Source organism: Macroventuria anomochaeta (assembly GCF_010093625.1).
Source record: "Macroventuria anomochaeta strain CBS 525.71 unplaced genomic scaffold BU25scaffold_12, whole genome shotgun sequence".
Taxonomy (NCBI): Eukaryota; Fungi; Ascomycota; class Dothideomycetes; order Pleosporales; family Didymellaceae; genus Macroventuria; species Macroventuria anomochaeta.
This window is the reverse complement of record NW_022985373.1, coordinates 595,175-622,382: the sequence shown is the minus strand read 5'-3', so window position 1 is coordinate 622,382 and position 27,208 is coordinate 595,175. Positions and strand designations below refer to the sequence as shown.

General features: G+C 52.9%; 11 protein-coding genes across 11 annotated transcripts; 6 read left to right on the top strand and 5 right to left on the bottom strand.

The window, feature by feature from the left end:
• Positions 1 to 216: 216 nt before the first annotated feature.
• On the top strand, positions 217 to 2,730 carry BU25DRAFT_447788 (HET-domain-containing protein). The gene is made up of 6 exons (XM_033709557.1): positions 217 to 274; positions 418 to 477; positions 543 to 613; positions 705 to 1,052; positions 1,116 to 1,899; positions 1,962 to 2,730. Exons 3-6 carry the CDS (start codon positions 562 to 564, stop codon positions 2,695 to 2,697), a joined length of 1,920 nt encoding a protein of 639 aa, XP_033563008.1. The 5' UTR covers positions 217 to 274; positions 418 to 477; positions 543 to 561; the 3' UTR covers positions 2,698 to 2,730.
• A 1,471-nt stretch (positions 2,731 to 4,201) lies between these two features.
• On the bottom strand, positions 4,202 to 4,431 carry BU25DRAFT_338647 (mitochondrial 37S ribosomal protein YmS-T; the record flags this gene model as incomplete). Its single annotated transcript, XM_033702734.1, has 2 exons — positions 4,202 to 4,288; positions 4,339 to 4,431. Coding segments are annotated over 2 exons (180 nt in total), but the record flags the coding sequence as incomplete, so codon positions are not given.
• A 463-nt stretch (positions 4,432 to 4,894) lies between these two features.
• Positions 4,895 to 7,897, top strand: BU25DRAFT_490430 (uncharacterized protein). The gene is made up of 2 exons (XM_033711496.1): positions 4,895 to 5,384; positions 5,437 to 7,897. Exons 1-2 carry the CDS (start codon positions 4,997 to 4,999, stop codon positions 7,764 to 7,766), a joined length of 2,718 nt encoding a protein of 905 aa, XP_033563006.1. The 5' UTR covers positions 4,895 to 4,996; the 3' UTR covers positions 7,767 to 7,897.
• Positions 7,898 to 9,231: 1,334 nt separating this feature from the next.
• BU25DRAFT_490429 (cytochrome P450 52A11) lies at positions 9,232 to 11,613 on the bottom strand. The gene is made up of 2 exons (XM_033711495.1): positions 10,733 to 11,613; positions 9,232 to 10,658 (listed from the first exon to the last, which is right to left on the bottom strand). The coding sequence occupies exons 1-2, from the start codon at positions 11,198 to 11,200 to the stop codon at positions 9,420 to 9,422; spliced, it is 1,707 nt and encodes a 568-aa protein (XP_033563005.1). The 5' UTR covers positions 11,201 to 11,613; the 3' UTR covers positions 9,232 to 9,419.
• A 284-nt stretch (positions 11,614 to 11,897) lies between these two features.
• BU25DRAFT_490428 (superoxide dismutase-like protein) lies at positions 11,898 to 13,121 on the bottom strand. The gene is made up of 2 exons (XM_033711494.1): positions 12,657 to 13,121; positions 11,898 to 12,602 (listed from the first exon to the last, which is right to left on the bottom strand). Exons 1-2 carry the CDS (start codon positions 12,781 to 12,783, stop codon positions 12,040 to 12,042), a joined length of 690 nt encoding a protein of 229 aa, XP_033563004.1. The 5' UTR covers positions 12,784 to 13,121; the 3' UTR covers positions 11,898 to 12,039.
• Positions 13,122 to 13,194: 73 nt separating this feature from the next.
• On the top strand, positions 13,195 to 15,143 carry BU25DRAFT_32540 (siderophore biosynthesis protein-like protein). The gene has a single exon (XM_033702284.1). The coding sequence runs from the start codon at positions 13,381 to 13,383 to the stop codon at positions 14,839 to 14,841; it is 1,461 nt and encodes a 486-aa protein (XP_033563003.1). The 5' UTR covers positions 13,195 to 13,380; the 3' UTR covers positions 14,842 to 15,143.
• Positions 15,144 to 15,444: 301 nt separating this feature from the next.
• On the top strand, positions 15,445 to 17,439 carry BU25DRAFT_439293 (Adenylosuccinate lyase; the record flags this gene model as incomplete). The annotated part of the gene is made up of 3 exons (XM_033709100.1): positions 15,445 to 15,676; positions 15,879 to 16,249; positions 16,300 to 17,439. The coding sequence occupies 3 exons, from the start codon at positions 15,445 to 15,447 to the stop codon at positions 17,437 to 17,439; spliced, it is 1,743 nt and encodes a 580-aa protein (XP_033563002.1).
• Positions 17,440 to 17,902: 463 nt separating this feature from the next.
• BU25DRAFT_457598 (uncharacterized protein) lies at positions 17,903 to 18,442 on the top strand (the record flags this gene model as incomplete). The annotated part of the gene is made up of 1 exon (XM_033710123.1): positions 17,903 to 18,442. One exon carries the CDS (start codon positions 17,903 to 17,905, stop codon positions 18,440 to 18,442), a length of 540 nt encoding a protein of 179 aa, XP_033563001.1.
• A 2,524-nt stretch (positions 18,443 to 20,966) lies between these two features.
• On the top strand, positions 20,967 to 22,379 carry BU25DRAFT_390736 (glycoside hydrolase family 43 protein; the record flags this gene model as incomplete). Its single annotated transcript, XM_033704584.1, has 1 exon — positions 20,967 to 22,379. The coding sequence occupies exon 1, from the start codon at positions 21,369 to 21,371 to the stop codon at positions 22,377 to 22,379; it is 1,011 nt and encodes a 336-aa protein (XP_033563000.1). The 5' UTR covers positions 20,967 to 21,368.
• Positions 22,380 to 22,660: 281 nt separating this feature from the next.
• Positions 22,661 to 24,021, bottom strand: BU25DRAFT_365764 (MOSC domain-containing protein; the record flags this gene model as incomplete). Its single annotated transcript, XM_033703829.1, has 2 exons — positions 23,562 to 24,021; positions 22,661 to 23,508 (listed from the first exon to the last, which is right to left on the bottom strand). Exons 1-2 carry the CDS (start codon positions 23,779 to 23,781, stop codon positions 22,661 to 22,663), a joined length of 1,068 nt encoding a protein of 355 aa, XP_033562999.1. The 5' UTR covers positions 23,782 to 24,021.
• A 218-nt stretch (positions 24,022 to 24,239) lies between these two features.
• Positions 24,240 to 26,904, bottom strand: BU25DRAFT_365760 (uncharacterized protein). Its single transcript, XM_033703828.1, has 3 exons — positions 26,430 to 26,904; positions 25,981 to 26,381; positions 24,240 to 25,930 (listed from the first exon to the last, which is right to left on the bottom strand). The coding sequence occupies exons 1-3, from the start codon at positions 26,671 to 26,673 to the stop codon at positions 24,710 to 24,712; spliced, it is 1,866 nt and encodes a 621-aa protein (XP_033562998.1). The 5' UTR covers positions 26,674 to 26,904; the 3' UTR covers positions 24,240 to 24,709.
• Positions 26,905 to 27,208: the final 304 nt, after the last annotated feature.

Here is a 27,208-nt window from a genome sequence, read left to right as displayed (position 1 = left end):
GGGTGTAAGTAGACCTGCAAACATCGAGACACGAGGCTGCTGCTAATGCTGTTGTGTCTGGTGGTGTAGGATGTAAGTAGACCTGCGAACATTAAAACACGAGGCTGCTGCTAATTCTGTCGTGTCTGGGGGTGTAGTATGTAAGTAAACATGCGAACGTCAAGATACGAGGCTGCTGCTAATGCTGTCGTGTCTGGTGGTAGATTGTAAGTAGACATGCGAACATCAAAACACAAGGCTGCCGCTAATGATGTCGTGTCTGATGGTGTAGTATGTAAGTAGACCTGTTAACATTATGACGCGAGACTGCTGCTGATGCTGTTGTGTCTGGTGGTGTAGCTTGTAAGTAGACCTGCGAGCGCCAAGATATGAGGCTGCTGCTAACACTGTGTGTCTGGTGGTGTAGCATGTAAGTAGACCTGCAAACATTAAGACACGAGGCTGCTGCTAATGCCGTTGTGTCCGGTGGTGTAGAATGTAAGTAAACCTGCGAAGATTAAGATGCGAGGCTGCTGCTGATGCTGTTGTGTCTGGTGGTGTAGGATGTAAGTAGACCTGCGAATGTCGAGATACGAGACTGCTGCTAATGCTGTTGTGTCTGGTGGTGTAGCATGTAAGTAAATCTGCGGACATCGAGATACGAGGCTGCTGCTAATGCTGGTGTGTCTGGTGGTGTAGCATGTAAGTCGATTCATGAACGGCAGTCTTTGAACAAGCCGTAACGTGGATACAGACCGATCTCTGGATCCGTGGCTTCGACAATGAGTTCGCTCTCGAATACTTCAAAAGCTTGCCATCGGGTCTGCTACCGATTCAGCCTGCACCAATCCGGTGCTGTACCCGTTGCACCTCAATTGTAGCTGATCGGTGTAAAATCAGTCTTTTCGACCTCAAAGCTACTGAATCGAGTTGCCAGATCTGCGCTTTGCTCCTTCGTTCAGCTAAAACACATTGCGACGACACGGAACAAGACATTCGAATCGTACGCGAGGAATCGTGGTTGAGGTTAGGACGTAGGGGGCGCCGAATTCTTCGGTTGGGTTGTACTCCAGGTTAGTGTCTTCAACTTACACGCAAAGTAAGGATTTTCTGCTCATTATGCATATCTACTCTAGAGTATTCTTCTGGTGCAAGCGGAAACCTCCAGATCAGTTTCCCAGCTTTACCAGCAGCTGGAGGCGTTACACAATTTGCGCTACTTAGAGCGTGGCTTCGTTGGTGTGATGATTCCCACGACTGCGCGAGGCATACTGCAGAAGTCGACATAGCAATGCCAAGCAGGCTTCTCGACGTTACGAATCTAAATCTCGATCTCCTGCGTCTCTTTCGTCCTAAGAAAAGGGACAATACGAAGTACGTAGCATTATCTCATTGCTGGGGTAACCTCACCGATAAAGAGAAGCGGAAGTTCTGCACGTTCGATGACAATATCAAAGATCGACTCAAGGGTTTCACCTTCTCTGAGCTACCAAAAACATTCCAGGATGCAATCCGAGTAACTCGGGAGCTCGGCATTCAATACCTCTGGATCGATTCACTCTGCATAATCCAGGAGAACCAGAAAGATTGGGAGCATGAGGCCAAACGTATGGAAAGCGTCTACGCTTTAGCTTATTGCACAATCGCTGCAACTTCAGCTGTCGACTCGAACGCGGGATTTCTCGAGCGGAACGTAAGCAACGAGTATGTTTCCGCTCAAGACATCTCAGGCCGACGATTCTACGTCTGTACCGACCTTGACGATTTCGACAACGACGTGGAAAACGCTCATCTCAACAAGCGAGCCTGGGTGATGCAGGAAAGGGTCTTGTCTCGACGAACTATCCACTTTACTACCAACCAGGTGTATTTTGAATGTGGGGGCGGGATTTACTGCGAAAACTTTGCTACACTGAAAAGGTAAGAATCTAACCAACCCCGATACACCCAAAACTTTCTAATCTGGGCACTCTAATCCTCAGCTCTATTCGGAAGAAGTACTTCATGCTTGATCCAAATTTCCCGGATCGGCTCCTTGCATCAGGCAATCAACGTGCGATAGAATTTATTAGTTTTCTTTCTGAGGAGTACTCGAAGCGTGGTCTGACAAAGAAGACCGACAGATCTGTTGCAATATCTGGACTAGGGGCCCGTATTGCACGCGCTAGGAAGTGTGAAACCAAATACGGGGTCTTTCAGCCATATCTTCACAGAAATCTTCTATGGCAGAGGTCTGGGGAGAAAAAGATGAAGCGGATCGGCTACGAAAGCCAGGCTGTGCCAACTTGGTCATGGATGGCATATGACGGAAGCATCCAGTTCTTGGATATCCCTTTCGGCGGCGTGGAATGGGTGCACGGCCTGCGACTCAGTAAGGGGTACAAATATGGCTGGTTCAACAAGAACAAGAGGGCCAAACCTGCGTTGGTCACCGACATAGGCGTTTTCCGGAATTGCAGCCTGGAACAGAGGGATATGAACTATACAATATTGGACTCGGACAAGGCAGAAATAGGGTGTATTCGGTACGATGTGGATGGGAGCGAGAGCCTCGATGATGAACTATGTTGTGTCGTTGGGCGGCATGTTAGTTGGGACAAGTACTATATATTAGTTGTCCGGTGGGTTGGCGTGGACAAAGAGTATACAAGGGTCGGAGTCGGGTGGATCCAAGGTGATTATATAGTGACGCAGATGCGCAACGTGCGTCTTGTATGAATGGCATTGCACGTAGCGGAACGATGAATGGATACACTAGTACAGGGTAAAACCACAAGGTACAACCAACATATAGACTCTATCTTCCTGTATTATGAGTGCTTGGTTGGTTCCAGCTTGTGAAGCCATATCAAGACTGCTGTCTGAGCTGAGTGTTTTTGCCGCATTCTTGGCTAGCGGGGCGTTGGCATAGAAAGGGTTCAGCAATAGCAGTAACTACGGTCATATAAGCGTACAGCACACAATTGCTCGTGGAAGACAAATACTGCCAACTAAGCCCTTAGCAAGAAGAGGCCGATTAGCACCGGCTGCAGGATGACGAGGCAGCTGTCAGGCAACTAGAGGGAGGCCGTGCAGGACAGTCCTGGGGAACAACAAACTGGGCACATGGCCGTAATCGGACACTTCTAAAACTCTCCGTCACGCGCCACAGCTGTTCTGGGAGGTCGTGATATCTGAGCACGCTACTGCAAAGTTCCCAAGCCAAGACGTACTAACACATCCCGCCACGTTGGGCCGCTCTCAGGGATCTCCTCCGCCGCCCAACAGGACCCCCGGCATGCTCGCTCCTACGTTGAACCAACACTCGAAGCCTAGAGAAGCAATCCCCTTAGTAGGACTTCCTCCCTAGCCCTCCGAGATCTGGAGAGACTCTCAATGTCACGAGTAGACAGGGGTGCATTGTGAAAGGTTCCATCGACGGCATTGACGGAACAATCCACAGCGCAACCAACACCGGAGCGATTCAGGTCGGAGGCTCATGTGAGAGGGGAGAAGTAGCCGTAGGGTTATGTTGTGTCAAGTACACCCTTGTAAACTTGCATGGGAAAATTCCAGAGGTCCGGACCGTGAACTTGTCTCACAACAGGGTGTTTCTTCACTCAGGAACGCACTTTAAGCCCTTGGGGTATTCTGGTGTAACTCATACGATGAAACTGTCTGAGGTCCGGCAGTCTGGAGTCGAGGGAGTTTGAAACACGTCTCCTCGTGGGGTACAAAGGAAGAAATACCAGTGCTGATCGTATAGCGAATAGCCTGACGATTGGTTGATTGTTGATAGAAGGCTAAAGCGACCTGCGTACGCGATTGGCTGACGGAGAGAGGACTCGCAAGGAGAGTACTGCATAAGTTGGCGTCTACCGCACCTGGAGAGGTGAGTTGGTCTGATGCAGTGCGTTAGTACGTCGCACATGATGGCATTGTCGGAGGTGATGTGTGAGGCTGGAGCTCTTCAAAGCTCGCAACTTTGACGAAAGCAGGATTTCCCGTTTGGTTGCTTGATCTCCGACTGCACAGATCTGCGATGCATGGTTGATCAACGTAGATGTAATCCTTCTCTTGTATTGCATATATACAACAGTATCAACCTCACCCAAACGCCGTCCCAATGTTGTGATCGCTGATAAGACACCTCCTGCGTGCGCGCTGGCGCATCGTCTGTCTCGCCGTTCCGTGGGTATACAAGTAGTGTACAAAGCTCGATGCGCCGCCATCCGATTTCCGCTTAGTTTCGCTTGTGAGGGCCGATGATCTTGGGGTACATCCTCGACAGGTGGTAGTTGATGTTGTTCTTCTTCTGGTTGTTGTCGCGCTGCGTGGTGTTAGAGCATGCTCGATGTCGAACGTCAAGCCAGCACATACCGGCTGATCCATGCACTGCCGCAGTTTCTGCTCCAGTTGTGCGCAGCCTTGCACACTGTATCCTGACGATGCCCAGCAACCTGTAGTAGACGAGTCAGCCCGTGTTCCGCCTGGTCGTCCCACTTCCTATCCATCCTCCTGTTCTTGCACATCCACCTCTATATCCACTCCCCCCCGCAGAATCGCACATACCCAACACTGATGACATTGCGCCGAGGCATGGGTTGGTCTCTGGCTTGTTCGGACGGCGGACGCGGAGCTTGGGGAGCGGGGGCAGAGGGCGATGCGTGACCGACTGCATGGCCTGGCCCTGTGGCTTTGGCACCATTCTGACGTGTGTGTGGGGCGGTTTCGATGTGATGGAGACGGGGTGCGACGATTGATCGACCGGGCGACGGGTGTGAGGGCGTTGCTATGCGCGGTGCTGTCTTCGTGAATTGATGGCTCGGCCAAAAAGTTGGAGCGGCAAACGCCGAAACTGGCAAAGGCAGGCGCGACCCATGACCCCTGCTAGCGCAACGCTGCAGTACTTCGTAAACAAACACACGTCTTGCGCGTCAAACATCATTACGTCGGTTCGGAAGAGAGTGCGGGCTTGGAGTTCTCGGTCGGGCAGCGTTTGCATACTAACCAGCAGCTTCACTTCACACTCGCCGCCATGGCTCCTTCCCCGCGCAAACGTCTGTTGTCGCCGCGCAAACGCCTACCGCCTACACCGTTCAATCAGACATGGCACGAGACCGACACAGCACACCTCGACCCCAGCGCCCTGCCTGTCGCCCGCATACCTCGAGGCTGGGAGCGCAAGCGCGAAGTCACGCAAGTCAGTGAGGGCAAAGCGAAGAGCATCTGGCGGAGATTCAACTCGCGGTCGAGCATCATCAACGGGCAGCAAGAAGATGAGACGGAAGAGGAGGAGCTTGATGCACAGTCACGTGCTGTGAAGAGGCGGCAGAGGATGAGCCCCGAAGCTATGGAGAAGATGCAGGGCAACAAGCGCGCCTTCAAGGGCACACGCTGGGACCGGAGAAAGAGCGTCCTTCCCCGTACGCGACCTCCCAAGTGGTAGAAGGGGCATAACACTAACAAGGCATGCAGGCAAGAGGTCTGCGCACAGTAGCGAGGCTTTGCACGAAGGCCAGAGCGAGAGCGACGACACGCAAGACGCAACAGACGCGGACATGAGCCACGAGAGCTTGGCAGAGGTACCACATGCGCACGAGGGCCCGTCATCATTTACATTCGCCATAGACACAGCACAGACGCTGGACGAGCTGCCGGACTATGAGAGCCTAGACGAGCAGGACGGCGAGCAGAAGCTGGGCAACATACTCCCAGAAGACTCGACCTTCGCACTCATCTTCAGATCACCCGTCAAGGGCAGTTCGGCACCACTTTCGACGTCACCCGCCAAGCCCGATTACCCTGCGTTACCACACAGCGAAAAGGGGAAGGAACAATTGGAAGCATCGTCTGAGCAAGCCGTAGGAGAGGAGGTCACGGTCACGGGCCCAACTGTCGAGAGCGCTGTTGCTGCGGTCATCGCCAATGTACCGACTTCCACTACGTACATACCGGAGAGCGATGCAGTAGTCAGAAGCCGGGATGAGGATGGCACAGACACGACAAACACAGCGAACACGGCGCAAGCTGAGGTCATGGCTGCAGACCCGACCGAATCATCGAGCGCAGAAACCCTTCAAGCTCAACTGGACGATGCAGAGGAACTTACCTACCCAGCACTACCGACCGGATCCACTTCAGATGACCCGGTTGGTGACGCGCAGACCAATGACGATACGCGCGCAGGAGACGAAGAAGAGGATGATGACGCTGAGATGTCTGAGGTAGACCTGGGTACCTTCACAGCCTCTGCCAAGCCTGCAAACAACGACACAGCTGAAACGGTCGAAGACGAGTCCGCCGACGAAGAGGTTACTGAAGCCTCGTTGCAGTTAGATATCCAAGGAGAGTACGAGCGGGAGGGCGAGCTTGCATCCCAGCCACCAACACCGAAGCCGGCTGAGAAAGGAGCACACAACATCGCAGACGGCCTGATACTCACCCCTATACCGGCGAAGGCTCACTCGAAAGAGCACACACCCAAGACGTTGCGCTCACCGCCACCACCACTGCGCATCGAATCTGGTCCTGATGATGCAACGGTGACACTCGCAATCGACGATGATACTGCCATATTGAAGAGCTTCCTCAGCCGAGCAGCTGCTAGCAAGGCTGAAAGGTCTGCGATTATCACCCGGCGATCTTCTCTGGAAAACCGGCGAGACTCAGACATTGTTCGCCACGCCCTGGCGTCGCCTCGCAAGGCTCTTGAGGAGAAAGACCCCAACTCACCATCCAAAACCGACAGCGAAGCAACATTCGATCTGTCCGAGACACCAGTGCTAAGCCCAGAGATCGAGGAGTCAGCATCGCCCACGCTAGAACAGCCTGAGGCCAAGGACACCGCAGAAGCGAAGACTGGACAGGGCTCGCGACGCTCCTCTCGTGCAAAGAAGTCCCGTCTCCCAGCTCCAGCCACAACCACTCAACCCCAGGCCTCCAACAAGATCGCCATCCGCCGCGCTGACGGCACCGACCCTGTAGTCCTTAAGAAGACCGACGCCCAAGAACTCGCCCTCATCACCAAGAACAACACACGCAAGAACAAGCAGGGCGCTTTCATGGTCAGTCTTCGCCTGCTCAAGCTCCAGGCCGAAGCCATCCTATCTCCTACAGCGGATATGGTCGCAGACGCAGAGAAACCCCCAGCTCCAGGCAGGAGGGGAATCAGATGGGACGAAACGCTAGCATACTACCAGGAGCACGCCGACACTATCGCCGCGCAGCAAGTCGAAGCAGAGAGTCTGGCTACCCCAGATGAACTGAGCCTCCCAGCGCTAACAGCTACGAAGAAACCAAAGGCAAAGACGAGTATAGACAAGAACTTGACGCCTAAGATCCGTCGCGTGCGTGGGCTCGGCACAGCGAATGGTACACCAGGGAAGGGTTTGTTGGCGACTGGATCCCTACTCCCGGATGCCGTGCAGGAAGAGAAGAGTGCTGCCCAGCCTGCGCCGACGAAGGGCATACCTAAGCCCAAAGCTACCAAGAAGTTGCCTGTTCCTTCGACGCCTACGGACTCGAAGCTCGCGGCGCTTGAAGTTGCGCCTGTTGGTGTCGAGCCGATTAAGGAACGCAAGAGTCGCCTCGCCCCGCCGAAGAGTGTAAGGCTCCCAAAGCCTGTTGCTAATGCAGTGCTGGTTAAGGCGGAAGAGAAGGAGAATACGAGCACAGGGGTTAGTGGCGCGACGCCGAGGAAGGGTATTCCAGCTCCGAGGGTTGTGGCGCCGAAGAGTGTTGCGGCTTCGGCGCCAGCTGTGCGTGTGGAGAGTGGGCTGCCTAGACGGCGAGGACGGAAGGTTTGAGGTTCTACGGGTGAAGGTGATGGTGGCAGCGCTTTGTCGTGTTGTGTGATGAGTGATGACTTGGGCGCTCTGTGTGCTTTGCTACATTCTGGAGTTCTATACCTTTGCATTTACGCGGGCGGTAGAGGTGCATAGTTACTAAAATCCATCCCTGCGGTTCGAATAACCCTCCGCGCCAAATCAGATTTCTAGTCCAGCGCTTTGCACCTCAACGCCGTAGGTGTACAGAGTCGTAGTTGGTCTAATAATGTTTTTAAGGCACATCGTCCTCTGTGTTTAGTCTGCAGCATAAAATTACAGCAGTCTTAGGTATGCTGTTGATCGTTTTGTGCACAGCATCAGAAGCGACAACGGCTGTATGCCCCTGCTACATCACTACTATCTGCCCAAAGCATGATCGAGGCTGAATTGTGGAGGCGTGGACACAGTTGGCAAAGAGCATTTCACCTACCTGCACAGTCCTGCAAGAGACAGTCTAACAAGCCGGAACCTTCCTTCCACCAATTCATCTATCTCAGAGAGCAGTTGGTATCCCCAGCTGGCCCCTCTCACACACGAGACGGACACAAAGACATTGTTGAGGTGCTGCTTAGCGTTGGCAAGGCTGACGTTGACGCGAAGGACAACGAAGGATGGACACCACTTAAGCTGGCGGCACGTTACACGCACAAGGATACAATAGAGCTGCTGCGATCATTTGTCGACCGTACTTGAGGACATAAATGTAATCGTTCGGGTCTAGACACTCACGAATATTGAAAGATCATAGGGAAATCGGGAAGACGCCGACATTATGTCCCGCCTCGGGTCTGTAAGAAGATATTCTCTGGTCCAACATTAGCAACAGCAGCTGTCAAAGACCATATCCTGATCAGTTAGCGTACGTATCAGCTACACCTGCAGAGAGGGCTTGCGATGCCGTAGAACAAGAATAGAGGAAGAGATATCTTGCAAACATTATTAGACCAACTCCAACTTTGTACACCTGCGGCATTAAGGTACAAAGTGCTTGGACTAGAAATCTGATTTGGCGCAAGGGGTTATTCGAACTGCAGGGATGGACTTTACTCGGTAGGCGTTGATATGGGAGGCATTGTGTTGGCGTCTGAGTACGATTGCAATCTGTTCATTCCATCCAATCCTTTCACAGGTTCCATAGCACTGGAGCTCTCGCTGAATCCAACGAAGGATTTACAGACATTTCAGACAGTAGTGTCATGCCCATGTCCTGAGGAGGTGATCGATGTATGACAGTCGCGGGACATATACGTAAGTGTGTACTTGCACAGGCACTCATCAAAGTCTGCTGATACCTATGTGAGTATGAGACCCGTGATGATACGTGCCGCCTTCGGGTGGACTTGTGGACTCGGTGACTTAGCTCAAAGGGTGTTGATCAGGTAGTGCAGAGGACTGGTTCAAGGTCAAGGCACGTCACGTAAGGGGTTCGTAGACTACTTGGGTTACCCTTACTTTGTACAAGTACCCCGGCCACTATATCCCAGCGTGTAGGTGTAGAATTGCCTATTACACCAAGCAGACCCGTGCCTTAATTGAGTGGGTGTACGTTTCTCTAACAAGCACTACCTCCCATTCCTTCGATTTCGACCTCACCTGGCAGACAAGCTACGTTTGAACTCCAAATGACGCCGCTCACTGATCTCCTTTGATCTGCACTTTAATCTCCATCCCATCAACCGGCTTCGCAGTAACCTGATGCGTCGAAAACATGGTGCCCTTGGTCTTCACCTTCCCCCCCTCGCCCTCCTCAAACAACACCCCCCCATTCTCATCCCTCTCCACTTCACCCAGCCCCTGCTTGACGAACTCAAAGTGCCGTGCAACGCATGCAATAATAATCTTCGTCTCCAGATTCGCCAGCTCGCTCCCCGTGCACCGCCTCGGCCCGCGCTCATACGGCCGCCACGCACTCTCCGGAATGCTCTTGCCTTCCTCGCCCAGCCAGCGCGAGGGGACGAAGGAGTTGCGCGTCAAGCCGAAGATATTGGGATGTCGCTGGATAATGTATGCGCGTGGTGTCACACACAGTCCGTCGACGCACAGCGTATCTCCATCAGGGAGCGTGAGTGTGGTGTTTGAGTGGCTCGGGGCGACGCGTGCCGTTGTGCCGGGTGGGTGGAGGCGGAGGGTTTCTTTGATCACGGCGTCTGTGAAGTGGAGGCGTGCTAGTAGTTGTCCTGCTTCTGGGCCGCGGAGTTGAGCTATGATGGACGATGGATGCGTGGCAGAACCGAATACGGAGGTCAGTTCGTCTGCGAGAGTTCGAGCAGCGGAGGGATGTGTGTGCAGTTCGTAGAATGCCCACTGCAAGAGGATAGACGTCGTGTCGTGGCCTGCGAAGAGGAAGCCGCGCAGCGTGTCGCTTGTTTGCTGCAAGATCTGGGGTGTCAATCTCTCAATACCATGGAGACTAAGGGTTGCTACACTTCTGCTCTTGCTTTTCGTATTAGCGCCACCGGTAATTAGTGTTTTGTGCTGCTCCTTGATCTCAGCTTTGAGGATGCGGTCGAGCTTCTTGTCCTGATATCGGATCTCGCGCTCGTTGGCGGTGAAGTAGTCGCGCCACCCCACCCCGCCGAAGGGGCGCTTGTTGAAGGCTTGGGACAGGGCACGGTAGGTTAGTAGGACGTCAGATTGTTTTCCATCGATTTGGGCGTTGAGATCCATGTCGAATGTTACGATGCCGATGATGTCGAAGACGAGGTTTGTGGTGTACGAACCGAGGCAGAATGTCTCACCGCTGGTGACTTTCTCTTCCATGAGCTCGATGAACGTTTCCAATTTGTCCAGGATAACGTTCACTAGACTGAGGAGATGATTGGGTTGGAAGCCAGGCCGGATCCTCTTGTACAGAGCATTCCATTCGTCGCCCTGATTGCGCGATGTTCATCAGCTTCTGCAACTTCAACATCACCAGACACAGTCTAGAGCATAGGATGACTTACATCCGTGGTGACCAGAGACCTTGCGCCAACCAGAGGAGCCAACTGCTGAATGGCAGGATGCTTGGGCATACTGGTCCTAAACACTTTGCTCGGTTTGGTGACCTGCTCGGCGACACCATTGTCCAAAATGAACAGAATGGGGAACTTCTCAATTGGGCGCCAGTCGACAAGGAGCACCGGAGGGAAATTCAGCCTCTCAGCCTGCTCATACAACATCTCGTCGAAAGCGCGCCGAGGATCGCCCGCCGCAGCGGCTTTCTCAATCCATGGCCAGTGACCACGCACGGGGTCTGCTGGCTCTGGCTGTGGGAAGTGCGAGTATTGCTTGAGATCGAGAGGCTTGGATTTTGTTTTCCGCAGGTAGTAGGCTACGGCGAGCAGGATCGCAGCGAAAGCAAGTGGTTTCCATCGGGAAAGTGCGCCGAGCTTCTCAACATTCATAGACGTGACCAAGTCGTACAGTGCCATCTTTACGGCCAGAAGAGCGTTGCACCAGCTCGAACAGTTGCCAGGAATTTGGGGAACCTTTCCCTCATGTATCGTGCGTCAAGCATTTTGGACAAGCCACCGCTTTTATTAAAATGCGCCATTGTGTCATCTGGGCCTTTGACCTATTGCGTATGCCGTGACGACGGTGAAGTGGTTTCGGAGTGCTGTCGGACATGGTCGCAGCATCAATGTAGTAGGTGATCATCGGATAAGATGCATCAGATTAGATTAGATGGGTCTGATTCGATAGCGGCTTCGTACACCCTGCAAGTCAAGCAAAACTCTGCAGCTTGGCATCGCGGAGTGCAAGCCGTGTTGAGCTAGCAACAGGTTGTTGCTGGTGCTTTGCAAAAGATCGTGACCTGCTGTGGAGCTCGATGTGGTGATATTGGTTGAGGAGGGAAGGTTGAGGGCGGCAGCGGCTCGAGATGTGGGCTTCCTCACGTGCCAGACCCTGAATCACCGAGCTGCATACTCCATTGGGTAGTCGCTCGGCGAAGTTCAGAGTGTCCAGTGTTGGAAGATTTGACAAATAAAATTTGGACACTTATGCTCGCCTTGCAACGAATGGTGCGTCAATAAGAGTGAAGACATCGCAATTCATCATTTGGTCAAGCATGCTCAATTTGAAGACTACTTATTGAAGACTACTTATTGAAGACTACTTATTCGTTGCGGTCGAGGTTATGAGCTGTCTTTGCAAGTATTCAAGGAATGAGCAGATGACATGAGCATGCAAGCGGAGAACGACTGTATCATGTTGATCGCTCGAACATGTTATTGTTTTCATACATTAAGCCTACAATTAACGCAAACGCTTACTGGAAACGCTTCTCGGCTGCCTTCCAATTGATGACGTTCCAGATGGCCTTGAAGTACTCCGCCTTACGGTTCTGGTAGTCAAGGTAGTATGCGTGCTCCCACGCATCGACGCCCAGAATAGGTCTGAATTGTCCAACAACGGGGTCCTGGTTGGCGTATGTCTTGATCTGGATGCTGCCGGTCTGTGTGTCCTGCACCAGCCACGCCCATCCAGAGCCCTGGATACCTGCCAAAGCGGTGTTGAACTTCTCCTTGAATTGGTCCAACGAGCCGTAGGAGTCGTTGATGGCGCCGGCCAGCGCGCCGGAGGGGGGCTCACCACCACCCTGCGAGGTTGGGGCGAGGTTCTCCCAGAACAGGGTGTGGTTGATGTGACCGCCACCGTGGAAGTTGATCAAAGGTTGCAGAGCGATCTGAGCCTTGATGTCGTTCTTGGCCTTGGCTTCGGCAATCTGCTCGCTGAAGTTGTTGTAGGAAGTCACGTAGGTGTTGTGGTGGTTCTTGTGGTGAAGCTCCATGATCTTGCCGGAGATGGAGGGTTCGAGGGCGCCGTAGTCGTCTAAATGCATTTATTAGTGAAGGCCCGTTGAGCTGAGTTAAGGACAAGACGCACAGGTAAGGTCAGGCAGAGTAGCCTTTCCACGCACGAAGGTGGTTGCAACGCCAGCGCGAGCAGAGCTCTTAGTGGCAGCGCGGAGCGCAGAGCGCGCGGCGGTAGTGCGGAGGATGGTCGAGTTCATGATTGCTACAATTGATGTGTTGATGATCAATTGGATGTGTCGAGGTTGTTATGCCGGAGAATCTGGTTGTCCAGGTCGGTTGCTCAGTTAATCAAGACTCTGTCGTCATTTCCTCTGCCCGAGCTCCGAAAGTCCAAGCTCCCTCTTCGCGCTTCGGCAGGAGTGACCCGCCAGCCAATGATAGGTCGAACAAGTCAGCTTCCCCAGAAAAAACATCGCGATGATGCAGTGTTACGCAGCAGAGACACTCGAGAAGATGCAGCATGTGATTAGAACCACATATGCTCGATCAGCCCTGGCCTCGATTGTCAGGAGAGCAGTCGTGATGGGTGAGACGCGCTCCACGATTTGTCCCGCACGACGGCCGTGTTCGGAGGCTGTCCATACGGTCGATATCTGGGCAGCAGTTTCTGACAGCTCGCGTGGAATCCCAGACATGTTGACGTTTACGTATCTGGGTATCTGCAGATCAACTTCTCACGCGATGGGCTGGTGATCGCAATCTACTCCGCATCGTCGAAGCCATAAATCTTCTGGTTGTGGGCGCGTTCCCTTCTTCTTCTGCGCAGCGCAAGTTACCCCACCAACGTTATCACCATGGCTCCAGCAAATATCGTCCACCTGCCCAATGGCCAAAACCTGACTGTCTCGCCAGTGTTTGGTGGGCTCTTCTTCAAAACCAACGACTTACTTAGTTCTCATTCGCCATTCCCTCCAGGCTGGACAGTCGTACTGAACTCAGAGGACGAGATCGACCCCGCACAGGCAGAGCAAGATGAGAAGACTGAGAAGACCGGACTGCCTCGACATGTACACCGGTACAAGCGACCCAACCTGACTGGTGATCACCTCTACATCTCCTCGGTATCGAATCCCAGCAGCAACGAGTTTAAGGCTGCCGCTTCGCCAACGCGCCATATCGCCATGATGCTCTGGGCGACCTTGTACTGGTACTTCCACCAACCCGAACCTACGCTTCAGGTCACAAATGCGCTATCGAAGAACACTGCAGATGCAGGAAAGCCCAAGGGCGAGTGGAGGATCAACATCAACCGCGAGGGCATCTTCAAGGGCAAGGTCGTGCTGCCAAAGCTCGAACGCATGGGGCTGGTCGCCAGCGAGGACTCGGCAGTGGGATGCGCACAGGAAGAATCAGCGCACGAAGGCTGGACGCAGATGTTCGTGAGTCGGAGGGTTTTCTGGCAGCTGGATCCCCGTATCTACCTGTTCACGCTCTCGCCCATGGCCAACTCACCCTTCCCGTCTGGCTCCCCGTACCCTTCGAGGCCATCGTCGCCAGTTGGCAAGGGCGAAGAAAAGAAAGAGCATCAGCTCGATCAGACATCACCGGGCCTATGGTCGCCCACGGCACCAGGCCCGTTCCACTCCAGCTCGCACCTGCCAACCTACTACCCTCCGCCGCCGACCCAATACGTTATCTCGAACCACGTCCGACATCCTATCCGCCCTAAGCCTCCTCGACAAGGCGAAGTGCTGTACACGCGCTACATCCCCAGCGTCGGCCAATACCTCTCCTTCCGAGTCGCATCGATCTCCTCGAAGCCGCTCCGACACCGCGGCCCTATATCGTCTCACGAAAATGCTTCCTATCGTCTCAGCGGCCAGTCACAAGCCGACTCGACCGTGTCCACAATGAACTCACTCAACGTCGACATGTCCGACTCCGAGTACCTACACAAGTGGATGAACGACCCGCGAGTGTCGCACTTCTGGGGCGAAGCTGGTCCACAGGAACACCAGGAGGAGTTTTTGAGGAACGGTCTGAGATCGAAAAACTCGTTCCCAGTCATAGGCTGCTGGGATGGCAAGCCGTTTGGGTACTTTGAAATATACTGGGTCAAGGAGGACAATTTGGGCAAGTACGTGCCAAACGTGAGCGACTACGACCGAGGCTTTCACTGCCTGGTCGGCGAGCAGGAGTTCAGAGGTGCGCACAGAGTCAAGCTGTGGATCAGCGCACTCGTGCACTACTGCTGGTTGGCGGACAACCGAACCGAGAGAGTAATGCTCGAGCCACGAGTAGACAACGAGAAGTAAGTTGAGAAACTTGAAGATACCAGCAATAGACTGACAGCAACAGATTGGCACACTACCTCCAAGAATCTGGTTTCTATAAAGAGCGCGAGGTCAGCCTGCCGCACAAGCAGAGCAACCTTTTCAAGATCAACAGGGATGTCTGGAAAGGGCCGGCGTTGTAAGCACATGCTTGGGGCTCCGTGCTGGAGACTCGGAGACTCGATGTGGAGATGGCACAGGTCGAACGCGGCCGCGGGATGTTGGGCGTTCACGCAGTTTTTGTGGAGGAAAAGCGGGTCTCGAGATACCACAAGTTCTGGCCTCCAGACTATGTCACATAGCTGCAGGCTAATGTTGCAAGCATTGCTCTCTTTGGCAGTAAATTAGTTGTTGGTTTTACGCGTGCTGTAGAAAACGCGCCAGACATCCCACGGAGCCTTACCGAAGTCGGCGCGATGCGGTTAGACGGAGTGCGCATCGTGGGATTTGCGTAGTTAGGCACCCCAAACGGTCAACTTGAGACGCGTTCTCGAATCGCAGATATCAGAGATCATGCGTCCGGAAGAATATTGACCGAGTGCATGAATAGCATCGTGTTGATCTTGAAATCTTCGAGATACATTCATGGTGGGGTCACCCCGCCAAACCAGAAGTCAAACTTCACAACGACCAACAGAAAGGTACACGCGGAGAAATTTTTGCGGTCCAACATTGAGGCTTAATGATCGGCAAGCAATTGACAACCAAAAATCGGTTGTCGAAACGCTCTCTGGCGCGCCGATTTGTGGCGTAAACAAAAATGTGGGGTCTTGGCCACAAAATTATCGGAGTCCTGTGACGCAAGATGTTGGTTCGGGTAGAAAAGGAACTGAACGACTCAGTCAACAACAACTCAAGCTCGTGATACCCTGATCCTTTACTTCACTTTGACTCAATTGCTACAAGAGGCAAGTAGTAATTGCAAAGCTCACATTTGATCACTGTCAGCACCGAGTGATCGCCTAGAATGTCTGTCCCTTCAATCCCCTCCACAGAGCCTAAGCTCGCATACGACCAAGACGCAGCCCTGGACCTCCAGCGTCAAATCAGCAACATGAAGCAGCAAATCGGCAACTCCATCTTCGACACCTACCAGACATCTTTGACGGGGCGCTACTGCTCCAAGGAGATGTCGCAACTTTTCAGCCAGCGCAGCCGTCACAGCACGTGGAGGTCGCTATGGCTGTACCTTGCTGAGTCAGAGAAAGAACTTGGAATCGAGAACATCACCGACGAGGCTCTGCAGCAGATGCGCGATCATCTCGTTGTTTCTGACGCCGATTTCGAGGTCGCTAGGGTTGAGGAGAAGAGGAGGAGGCACGATGTCATGGCCCACGTACACGCTTTCGGCGAGGTTGCGCCGAAGGCTGCGGGTATCATTCACTACGGCGTAAGAAGTCTAATCGATTCTGAAAGTCTGGATGCTAACATAATTGACAGGCGACCAGCTGTTACGTGACTGACAACGCAGAGCTCATCCTGATGCGTGATGCCATGAGCCTGCTTCTCCCCAAGCTCGCCAAGGTCATCGACAATCTCTCCAAGTTCGCCCTGCAGTGGAAGTCCGAGCCAACTCTTGCTTACACTCACTTGCAGCCCGCCCAGCTGATCACCGTCGGTAAGCGTGCAGCCCAGTGGGCCCAGGACCTCCTCATGGACCTCGAGGCCATCGAGCACGTCAAAGAAGGCCTCCAATTCCGCGGCGCCCAAGGCACAACCGGAACTCAAGCCTCCTTCCTCGAAATCTTCAACAATGACTCCGCGAAGTGTGACCAGCTGAATGAGAAACTCTGCCAAAAGGCCGGCTTCAAGAGCTGCTACGCCGTCTCCACACAAACCTACACCCGCAAAGTTGACCAGCTCATCGCCAACGCCATCGCTGGGCTCGGTTCCTCTGCGCAGAAAATCACCGGCGACATCCGCCACCTGGCTGCGTGGAAGGAACTCGAAGAACCATTCGAGAAAGACCAGATCGGCTCGTCCGCAATGGCGTACAAGCGCAACCCCATGCGCTCGGAGCGCGTCTACGCCTTGTCCCGCGAGTTGATGTCCAAGCCTGCTTCGTTCGCCAACACGCTGTCTGACCAGTGGATGGAACGCACGCTCGACGATTCGGCGATCCGCCGCATCGATATCCCGGAGATGTTCTTGTTGGCTGATGCCATCCTGCTTTCTCTCGACAACGTTACCTCGGGACTGGTTGTGTACCCTAAGCGTGTCAATGCGCGCGTACAGGAGGAACTGCCCTTCATGATTACAGAGAGCATCATTATGAAGCTTGTTGCTAAGGGCGGTAGCCGTCAGGAAGCGCACGAGGAGATCCGTGTTCTTTCTCACCAGGCTGGTTACAATGTCAAGAACGAGGGTGGGCAGAACGATCTCGTTGATAGAATTCGCCAGACTAAGTTCTTTGAACCGATCTGGGGCGATTTGGATAACATGCTCGACGCGAGTTTGTACACTGGACGCAGTGCTGAGATCGTTGATAAGTTCTGCGGTCAGGGCGGTGTGCTTGAGAAGGCGCTGCAGCCGTACAGGGAGTACATCAACAAGGCTGGTGTTGCCGAGCTCAGCGTATAGTTGACGTTGGGTAGGAGCTGTGTTGGGAGGTTGTGAGTCGCTGTAGCCATAGTTTGCCGACTACAGTGCGCCACGGTAGATGTAGACAAAAGTAATGACGATTCTCCATCATTCGGCACACGTGGTTCAGCACTCTTCGTACCTTCCACTCCATATGACTTACCCCAACACTAGCGAGGCCACTACGATGTCTCTGTTTAGAATTATACAGTAAACCCTGGAGGTCCTCAGACCCTTGACATGACTCGCTCCTTTCCAACTATGGTTTACAAAATCCCGCTTCACTCACTGGCTCCTTATTTAGTGGTTCAGGAGGCCCTCGAGTCGTGGTTGACTCTCCTGAAATATTCCACCACAATCAATAGTAAATTCACACCAACATGGATTTCTGCACACTCGTCTTCGATCTCAAGCAATTCATCCACTCAAGTCTCATAAAACTACCCATAGTTCACCGCACACAATGCCTCTCCTAAGGAGATCCACTCGCACCAGAAAGCCCCCCGGCCCACGCCTAAAGCCAAGACCCCTGCCAAAACTCCCGTCAGAGGAACTACCCGAAGAATGGCCTCCAAAAGAATTAAAACTTCCAAAACTCCAACCCAAGCCCTCAGCACTACCATGCTTCTCCTTCACGCGCAGCTCAAGCACAAGCAGCTCATCCACCATCTCCGCCCCAAGCAGTCCACCTCCCTCCATGCGTACCTATGGCAGCAATGTGGAGCGCGGTCTCGTGCATGAATTCTCACTGAGTGCGATCAGACCTGCATGCGATCCCGAACCTGATTGGGTCGAGCTGCAGATGGCGAGGTTGAAGAAGGAGAGACGGCGGAATGTGAAGATGTTACCAGCCATTATTTTGGTGCTAGAGGAGTGGATTAAGAGGAATAGAGGGAGAAAGGAGAAAGACAGTTTGATTGGACTTGCGTGGGTGATGAGGGAGAGGATTAGGAAGGAGGCGAGGAGGATAGAAGCTAAGAGGAGGAGGTTGGAGAGTTTGTGAAGGCGTGGAAGGGGTAAATAGGATGGAGATGAGGAGACGGGCAACGAATAGGAAGGGGAAGGGGCGATGGGTTGTAGTCTTTTATGTGGAATCTACCCCACTGTGATAGTTTGTGTCACTATTTTAATTTTAGACCTCGGTCGCAGTGTGAGGACCCGGGGTTTTGCATCTTTGCAACAATCGAAAATATAATAGTTCCATAATTCACTGCTCGTCGGAGCATGATGGTATCCTGAATCCTCCAGGGCGCTTGTTACGTAGCAGTTCCCAACAGGCCTGTTGACTCAGTTTTGAACCCCCTTGAAGTTCACCTAGGTAAAACCAGAACCACCAGTCTTATAATCCCACAGAATGTGAAGTCACTTAACGCTAACGTGAATGTCAGATTGGGGTCTACAACACATCAGCCATGCTCCGCTGTGCCAAAACGCGTCGAAACACAATTTTCGAAACAGTTTACATACATTGCCTTTTCGTCTGGTGATCGTCGAAGTCTGGTCTTTATTTTCCGGGAGGCTCGGAGGTATCCGACGATCTAGCCTTTCGAGTGCACCATCTGATACAGAATTCTAGCTGCCTGATACACCTCGTCGTCTTCAAACACCTCACCCTCCTCACTGCTCGCACCTTCTGACATAGTCCTGGAAGAAGTCGGACTACTCGGCGCGCTGAGGGTGCCTTCACTGCTGGCCGCCTCTTGTTCGAGGTATAGTATTGCTTCGGTCTCTAGGGCTTTAAGTGGCTTAAACTTGATGTATGGATTTGAACGTGGAGGCTTTGTAACCTCTGACAGCCCTGCTTCGGGCTTTTGCAGGTCGATCTTGAGGCGTGGACCAGAGGGCTTTTTTGTGCGGGTGGTCCGGGTTGCTGGCTTCATTGTGACGTGTCGTCAAGGTTGAGCAGAGCGTAGAGGAAGACGATGTATTTGAAGTGTTGTTAAAATTGGAAGTTGAGTTGAGAATTGGTGCCGTACAATGTAGTGGCGGAGGAGGATATTCACTATGAGTTATACATAGCATATACATATTTCAGGAGTAGAGATGGTACCGAAAGGGTCAACCACGGATCGAGAATTTGCGAAGCGACCTGCTACTGCCGGTCAGTGAACGGTGACTTGCATTATTCCGGGGGCTTCATAGTATTGAGTGAAATGTTGGGTTTGTGGACCTCCAGGGCCTTGCAACATTTCCTAAGATTGCAAATATTGGAGTCCCAAGTAAGCTTCACTTTGAGCATGATGAGTCCTAAAGTCCTCCAGAAGCTTTCATGATAGCGGTGCACGTCAGATTTCCATGCCTTACAGTCGTGCAGCGCACGGTTTGTACCAGAGCTAATCGGTTAGAGGCGGTCCCAAGATTGAATCTCGAAGTCGATACCCAATTGTAGTCTCTAGCACGCCTGGTGACTCCCAGTTCTGCGCAATGTAAGAATCTGTAGCCTTCGTGCTCGGTAGCGAAGACCACACTTGCATTGTGATATATTCCTGATTAGGGGCCTTTGCTATATGGTACGATAAATTCGGTTGCACATTCCCCAACTCTGGTTCATGGTGTGTCCAAACCACTCAAGTTTTTGGCGGTATTACATCTGACTGCAGTTGAATTTCGAGAGGCTGCCCACTTCTCTCTTGATCTACCTTCATACAATCTCTGCAGTTTGCTCAAGTTCAGAGCTCGCACATTTATTAGCAAACGCTCTTCGCCATAATCAACAATGCCATTTTCACCCCGTATTTGAGATAGCTTTCTTCTGTCTTCGAGCAGATATTGGCCATCACAATGATCCCACCGAAGTGCAAGCAAAAAAAAAACTGGCACCTTGCTGCTAGACTTTACCGAATCACAGATCTCGCCCACCTAGGCCGTGTGCCTAGCAAACATCATCGCGAAGCAAAAAGGCTGCTGGTGCGACCTTCGAACCCCATACCGCAGGCACAAACCTTATATCGGAGAAGCAGCAGGCACAGACAGCAACGCCTTTTCGCGCAAAGGCAGTTCTGCAACAGCCAGTTATTTGTGGAGAGGATTCAAAATTGCCGGATGGACTCTGCATAAGAAGAACTCTGACCGTGGCATTCCTGGTCCAGGCGAAGGCACTTTGGAAAGACGCCCATTCCCACCTGAAGAGAGGATGTACTTCCCAAACATCATGAGAGAAGACAAGGCACAGAAAAAATGGCTTGAAATGAAGTGGGACAGGATATCAGCTATTAATGTCATGCAGATCGGTCAGGAAGAGCATAACAAGCGAAGATGAAGAAAGAGCAGAACGAGAGGAGACATGAAAGAGTCATGAAGAGCATCGAAAGAATCGCTAGGAAACGCGAAGTAATGCGGATGGCGGAAGAAGTCTAGAGGAAGATGGAACAAATCCAGGTCGAACAGGAGGTTGATCTTGTGATCCCAAGCAGGATGAGGGTGATGGAAGCGGCGATGTGTTGAGATGACGGAGGGTGCGGATGGCTTCCTTAGTCAGCATCGTTGTGAAGGAAAGTACGTGCGAACGCGTTGTGGCCAACGATCGCATCGAAACCACGGCGATTTCGTCTTCAAACGAACACGTAGTCGACAAATCGCTTCATCACCGATCTCTTCGCTTTGAGATGCGATGTTTTCCCGCCGCTCCGGCTGTCATCAGCCCGACTTGTGGAGCGGAAGAATTCCCGGTTAAAGAGACCCGCAACTACATTCAAGAGTTCATCCTCCACTGCACCCTCGACTGATTTCACTTCAGCAGCAATACGGCCGTTCTGAGCCCCACAAACATGCTTGGCTTCTGGTCTACCGTGCCGGCGGTTAAACAGGGCAGCTATTCCGTCATGCGGGCAATGACCCTCCACATAAGTATGCGCGAGGCCTACGTGTAGAAGAACATACGCGATAGCTCTTCATTGACACACATACTAAATCGCTGAATCGTTGCGACCATGGCCGACAAAGAACCCATCGTGACACACGTCTACACCGCCGACCCCTCGGCACATGTCTTCAACGGGAAGCTTTACATTTACCCCTCGCATGACCGCGAGACAGATATCAAGGACAACGACAATGGCGACCAATACGACATGGCCGACTATCACGTCTTCAGCATGGATACCGTCGGCGGACCTGTAACAGACCACGGCGTAGTGCTCAAGCAAGAAGACGTCCCCTGGGTCTCGAAACAACTTTGGGCGCCCGATGCAGCAACCAAGAACGGGAAATACTACCTCTATTTCCCTGCGCGAGACAAGGAGGGTATCTTCCGCGTCGGCGTAGCAATCGGCGACAAGCCCGAAGGTCCTTTCACACCAGAACCCGACTACATCAAAGACAGCTTCAGCATTGACCCCGCAACCTTCGTCGACGACGACGGCTCAGCATACCTCTTCTTCGGCGGCATCTGGGGCGGACAATTGCAATGCTGGGCCACAGGCAAATTTGACAAGTCAGGCGAGGAACCAACGACCGGCGACGCGCTTCACGCCAAGGTCGGCAAGCTTACAGAAGACATGACACAATTCGCCTCTCCGGTCACCGACGTCCTGATCCTCGACCCTGACACACAAAAGCCCATTCAGGCCGCCGACCATGACAGGCGGTTCTTCGAGGCCGCCTGGCTGCACAAGTACAACGGTAAGTACTACTTCAGCTACAGCACGGGTGACACGCATTTCCTTTGCTATGCGATTGGCGACAGTCCCGTCGGTCCATTCACGTATGCGGGCAGGATTCTGGAGCCGGTGATCGGATGGACGACGCATCACAGTATCGCGGAGTTCAAGGGGAAGTGGTATCTGTTCTACCACGACTCTACGCTTAGTGGGGGCAGGAACCACTTGAGATGTGTGAAAATTAGAGAAATTGTGTACGATGAGCAAGGCAGGATTGGACTGGCGGAGCCGCAGCCGAAGGTCTCAGATGAGGACGCACCGCCGGCGAAGCTTGAGGCGTGAACGTCACATTGAAGGAAATCAACAAGTTTAAAGTATGAAGGAAATCGGTGCGATGTTTGAGTGGTCGAGTCGAATGTGTGTTGCCGTGATGCCAATTGAACTTCTAGAATTCACGTACTGGTATTTGTCGACTCGTGCACTACTCAAGGAGACATGGTACAGAATCAATGATCATGAATCTGTAAAAATCAGTCAAACCTTGTGTTATTCGACTGCATTCTAACAAAACCTCCCATCATGGTAACCCGTACCCACCAACGCAACATTTCATCCTCATCCCTTTAGAACCCGGCGATATACCGATGCTGATCCGTAATCCCCGTAACCTCCATCGTCATGCCCACCCTGATCTCCCCCGTCTCGCGCGGCACACACAACATCCCATAACAAGGCTTATACGTGATCCCCTCATCGATCCTGCGATACTTCATCAGCGTGTCCCACGGCTGCCTTTTGTGCTCCTCCGCCGTCTCCGGGTCCACATTCGGCACGTGGCATCTCGCACAGCGCTGCGTAACATCAAGATTCGTGACTGTTTTGCCGGAGGAGGTGATCCGCAGTGTCTTCCAGCGGTCTTCATCCCAGGGCGCAGAGGCTTGGCCGCGGACTAGGATGTTGGGGCGGAAGCGCGTGACGTCGAGGGTTAGGTCGCCGTTCTCTGCGGCTTTGATGCGCGAGTTTAGTTCGTCGATGCTGGACTGGTTGCCCACGAGGAGCGGCATCAGGTCCGGGAAGCATGTCGATGCTTCTCTGCCCAGGACATCTGCTGCGCCATTCGAGCGCAGAGGACGCGGTTCAGTGGACTTGGGCGGCTTGTACACAAGGCGGACTTCTTTGCCGAAGAACTCGTTGAAGGGCGCGGTGAGCTTTGTTGAATAGACTTGTGCGGACGTCCACTGGTTCCAGATCTTTGCTTCGTGGCACTCGGTGTTGGATGCGAGCCAGTCTGCGGTTGGGTGCGCGGGGATGCTGAATTCGAGTTTCTCGTCGATGGAGTTTGGTGCGGGCGCCGTGACAGTCAGAGTGTCAGATTTGGCATCGTAGGTTGGGCGGATGAGCGTCATTTTGGCGTTTTGGCGGATGGTGAGGAATTCGTAGTTTTCGGCTGTTACCCACATCCATTGGCGATCTGTACACGTAGTCAGGTACCAGAGCGACAGACAGATCAATCAATTGACGTACCGAGGTCAAGCCCAGTAGGGAGCAGTTTTGCCGATTGTACTTTGATGCCGTGACACGACTTGATGGGATGGATGTACAGCGCGGTGATCTCGGTTGGTAGAGGAAGTGGTCCCGCATTGCTCTTCTTTGATTGTGCTCTTGTGAAGTACAGATAGGTCAAAATAGGTAAGAAGAAAGCGGAGAGGATGATAGCTAATTGCGTGGCTTGCGACTGTGCCATGCTTACGGTGGCCTCCGGCAGGGGTATTAGAGGTGTTGTGAGCGTTGTAAGGTGAAATCTGCGATTCACGCATCTAGAGTGTAGAGGAATGCAAACAGCCGTAGGCGATACAACGCAAGAAGGACGAGGCCCAGAGCCTCATTAGTATTGCAGTAGTATTTGTATTGCCAAAGATGTCTTGCCTTGCTGACAAGAGCATGCGTGATTCCAGATCACAATGTGGATAGTGCACCTTTCCGGATACACCAGGAATGTGTGACTTTATGTTCGGAGGCGATCTCTGGAAAGATGACGCATGGTCCGGGCGCGGGAAAGCGTAGCGCGATGTCGTGCGCCCTCTGAACCAAACGAGCAGCTCGAGGCGGCAACGGCTCCGCGGGAGCGGTGGGGACAGTGCATAAGATTAGTCAGGCCCTTGTTCTCGATGCGAAAATGTAAGAGATGTTTGTTGTTCATGTGTCAATAATGTTACATTATCCAAGAGACATGCAGAGTACTGTTGACCATCTATAGGCTCCGCCTTCGAACTCCGAGCCATCCTGCCTCATTACGTCAATTGCTCCAGACGTTGCGTAAAATGAGATGGTGAACAATACGGTCCTAGGAGATATGTGGTGCAGACACTACGATAACATAAAGGAACCCTCTTTTGAGCGAACCAAAACATGATGATATGAAAACCGTAAACAACGCTACATTATGGGTATACCTTGCTTCCAAACTCAGAAACGATAGGAAATATGAAGAGTACAGCTCCGTTGTGGTGACGTGTAGCTCGCTCAGCTCGGCGCGGCGCGGTGGTAGGCGAGCCGTCGCTGGTGCGAGGTTCGGGATCACTTTCTCAAGTGAGGTGTGAGTTTGATTGTGGGGGATGTATGTGTGAGGAACAACTCTGACAAGGGCAGAGCAGGCGCTGGAAACCATCAACTCATCCCCAGTTCAGCTCGTTGTTCCAGCTCATGGTGTCCCTGTTACCGCTGTGTTGAGATATGTTGCTTGGCTTTCTTCGCATGATCATTCTCGAGAAACGGTTGCCCTGTGACTCATCCTTAGGGGGAGGTGCAGGTGGCTGCTGCTCCGGGTGCATGGCTCGGTGGCTTGAGTTCGATATGTTGACGAGCTTAGGAACATACTTTCGGGATGATGACGGGGTACTGTTGGAATGTTGCATGAAGTTGGGCGGAACACTCTGCCTCTGTTGATTTTGCTGTTGAGGGTAGTGCGCGAAGTTGGCATACTGCGAGGTCGGTACGGATACAACTTCCTTCGGCTGCGTATAGTTCATGTACGATGTCGGTTGTTGGAAGTTGATGAGGTCAGGGGTCGAAACAAAGTCGGTGTTTGGCCATGTTTGTTGCTGTTGAAAGCTCTGTTGTGGAATGGGCTGTGTGAATGACGCCGACATCGTCGCCATACTCGGGTTGTAGCCCCCATAGGCGCCCATACTTGCATCAGCAGTCAGGTGAGCCTGTGACATGTCGGCGCTGACAGGCCACTGACTCTGTTGGAAGGATTGTTGATGGTGCATGACTTGCGGAGGTTCTACGGGATCTAAGTCCATCATGTGCTGGTCTTGCGGAACGCCATGCGAACTTTGTAGTCTCGAGTCGTTTCCGAAGTCCGAGGTCTCCAGCTTGAACTCAACGATCTCACTGTGAGCAGAGTTGTCGGGCTCAGACACGTCAGGGGTCATCTCAGGTGCAAAATCGACAGCATCCTTTGGTTCGATTTCGGCCAGGTCGTAGGTGTCTTGTACCAACTTCTCGATGTCGAAAGCACTGGTGTGCCACTTTGTCTCCAGTTTGTATCGTAGGCGGTTACACTTCTTCGATTCCCACGACAGCTTTGGCCAGTTCTGTTCGTCTCCGTGGCGCTGCGTCAACAACGTGTTCCATGCGTGCGCAGCATCAGACTGCTTCAGCAGACCAAGGACAACGTTGGTAAAGTTCCACTTCGCTCCTCCCTTCTCTTCGAAGTGCAGCGCGATGTGTTCACACCTTTCTTCCCAGGTGGTTAACAGAGACGCACAGAAGCCGCAACCCCAAGCGTCCTTGTCATGCATAACAATCTCGTACTTCTTAACGCAAGGCGAAGCCTTTCTGCTGGTAGGCTGCCCACTCTCCCTTGGTTGTTTGCAATGCTCACAGCCCTGTTCAAGGTCAGTGTCAAGACATCAAAATGCAGCAAGGTGTTACTTACGTGAAGCTTTGTGTGGTGCTCACGAAAGCGCTTGCCAGCGTGGAAGATCTGCTCGCAATCCGGGCAGCGCCATGTAAGCCTCTGCTCATGGAACTCCTCCTCGTGTGACTTCCAGTACGGCTTCGACTTGAGAGCCTTGTCGCAGAACGTGCAAGCGAAGTTCTTTGGTGCTGGTGTCGACGCGGTGGAGAGAGTGGAAAGGCGAGAGGATGCTGTAGACATGCGCGAGGAGGCGGCGCTGTAGTGAGTGAACGATGAGTCGGTCGAGGCAATCGATGAGCGAGGGTCTGACATCATGCTCGGTACTCTGCTGGAAGGTACACTCAGGTAAGATGATGCGCGGCTGGCTAGAGTCGACGTCGACATCATTGACGATCTGTCAGGCACTGGTCGCATGCCATCTGTGTACGGGTGAGCGGACGCAAAGCCAGGAATGTGTTGACACGAACCTCCATTACGCGCAGCCTGCAGCAACAGCAGGATCTGTTGGTCGTCCAGGTGTTTCAAGCCATGAATGTGATCGATGACGGTAGTGTTGAGCGAGCCATGGGCAGAGATCCGAGGTGACGATGTCGCGCTTTCCGACACGCTACTCAACGGCATGGAGCTTTGAAGACTGCGGCGCGGACGCTTGAAGGAATTGCTGGACTGAGGTGTGCCATACTGGTAGAGTTGAGGGTCTTCGTTCTCCATGTTATCCAGATTCGCGCGTAGAGGCTTATATCATGCCCGAATCTGGTACTGGCGAGCCGTCGCAAGGTCGGTGTGTTGATGTCGCAGCGAAAGGGGGACAGGCGTACGCGAAATGGAAGCGTTCGAGAAGGTGCGGCGCTTTTGTTAGAATGGTTGGACAGGGACGAACTCGGAACTTAGGCCGTCAGGAAGACATTGATCGTCTAATCTCCTGGGCGGAGGAGGCGGATGGCTCTTGTTTAGAGGAGAGATCGTTTCAACGAACCCTGGAGGGTCCGGATGAAACCACTTGGCGCTGCAGGCATGCAGTCATCAATCGCACGCAGGGTTTCGTAAATATAGTACGCGGATCTCTACAGTAAGCTTGTACCGCTCTGATGAACGCTTCAGATGCTCGAGAACCTCAATTTTTCTGCCACGAACGCTCCAGGCCCATCATGCGCAACGGTGAACGCGAGCAATGTACCTGAGCGATCGCCAGGACTGCTGCGGTAGCGCCGCTGGACTCCGTTTCTTCAAATCCTACCCCTGAGCG

Coding starts and splice junctions, on each gene's coding strand:
- BU25DRAFT_447788 (XM_033709557.1), top strand. CDS start 562: ATGTCGAGATACGAGACTGCTGCTAATGCTGTTGTGTCTGGTGGTGTA. Junction 1,053..1,115: donor TCGGTTGGGTTGTACTCCAG/GTTAGTGTCTTC, acceptor TATCTACTCTAG/AGTATTCTTCTGGTGCAAGC. Junction 1,900..1,961: donor AACTTTGCTACACTGAAAAG/GTAAGAATCTAA, acceptor TCTAATCCTCAG/CTCTATTCGGAAGAAGTACT.
- BU25DRAFT_490430 (XM_033711496.1), top strand. CDS start 4,997: ATGGCTCCTTCCCCGCGCAAACGTCTGTTGTCGCCGCGCAAACGCCTA. Junction 5,385..5,436: donor GAGAAAGAGCGTCCTTCCCC/GTACGCGACCTC, acceptor CAAGGCATGCAG/GCAAGAGGTCTGCGCACAGT.
- BU25DRAFT_490429 (XM_033711495.1), bottom strand. CDS start 11,200: ATGGCACTGTACGACTTGGTCACGTCTATGAATGTTGAGAAGCTCGGC. Junction 10,659..10,732: donor GGTCTCTGGTCACCACGGAT/GTAAGTCATCCT, acceptor TCGCGCAATCAG/GGCGACGAATGGAATGCTCT.
- BU25DRAFT_490428 (XM_033711494.1), bottom strand. CDS start 12,783: ATGAACTCGACCATCCTCCGCACTACCGCCGCGCGCTCTGCGCTCCGC. Junction 12,603..12,656: donor TACTCTGCCTGACCTTACCT/GTGCGTCTTGTC, acceptor AAATGCATTTAG/ACGACTACGGCGCCCTCGAA.
- BU25DRAFT_32540 (XM_033702284.1), top strand. CDS start 13,381: ATGGCTCCAGCAAATATCGTCCACCTGCCCAATGGCCAAAACCTGACT.
- BU25DRAFT_365760 (XM_033703828.1), bottom strand. CDS start 26,673: ATGGAGAACGAAGACCCTCAACTCTACCAGTATGGCACACCTCAGTCC. Junction 26,382..26,429: donor GCAGGCTGCGCGTAATGGAG/GTTCGTGTCAAC, acceptor ACCCGTACACAG/ATGGCATGCGACCAGTGCCT. Junction 25,931..25,980: donor AGCACCACACAAAGCTTCAC/GTAAGTAACACC, acceptor GACCTTGAACAG/GGCTGTGAGCATTGCAAACA.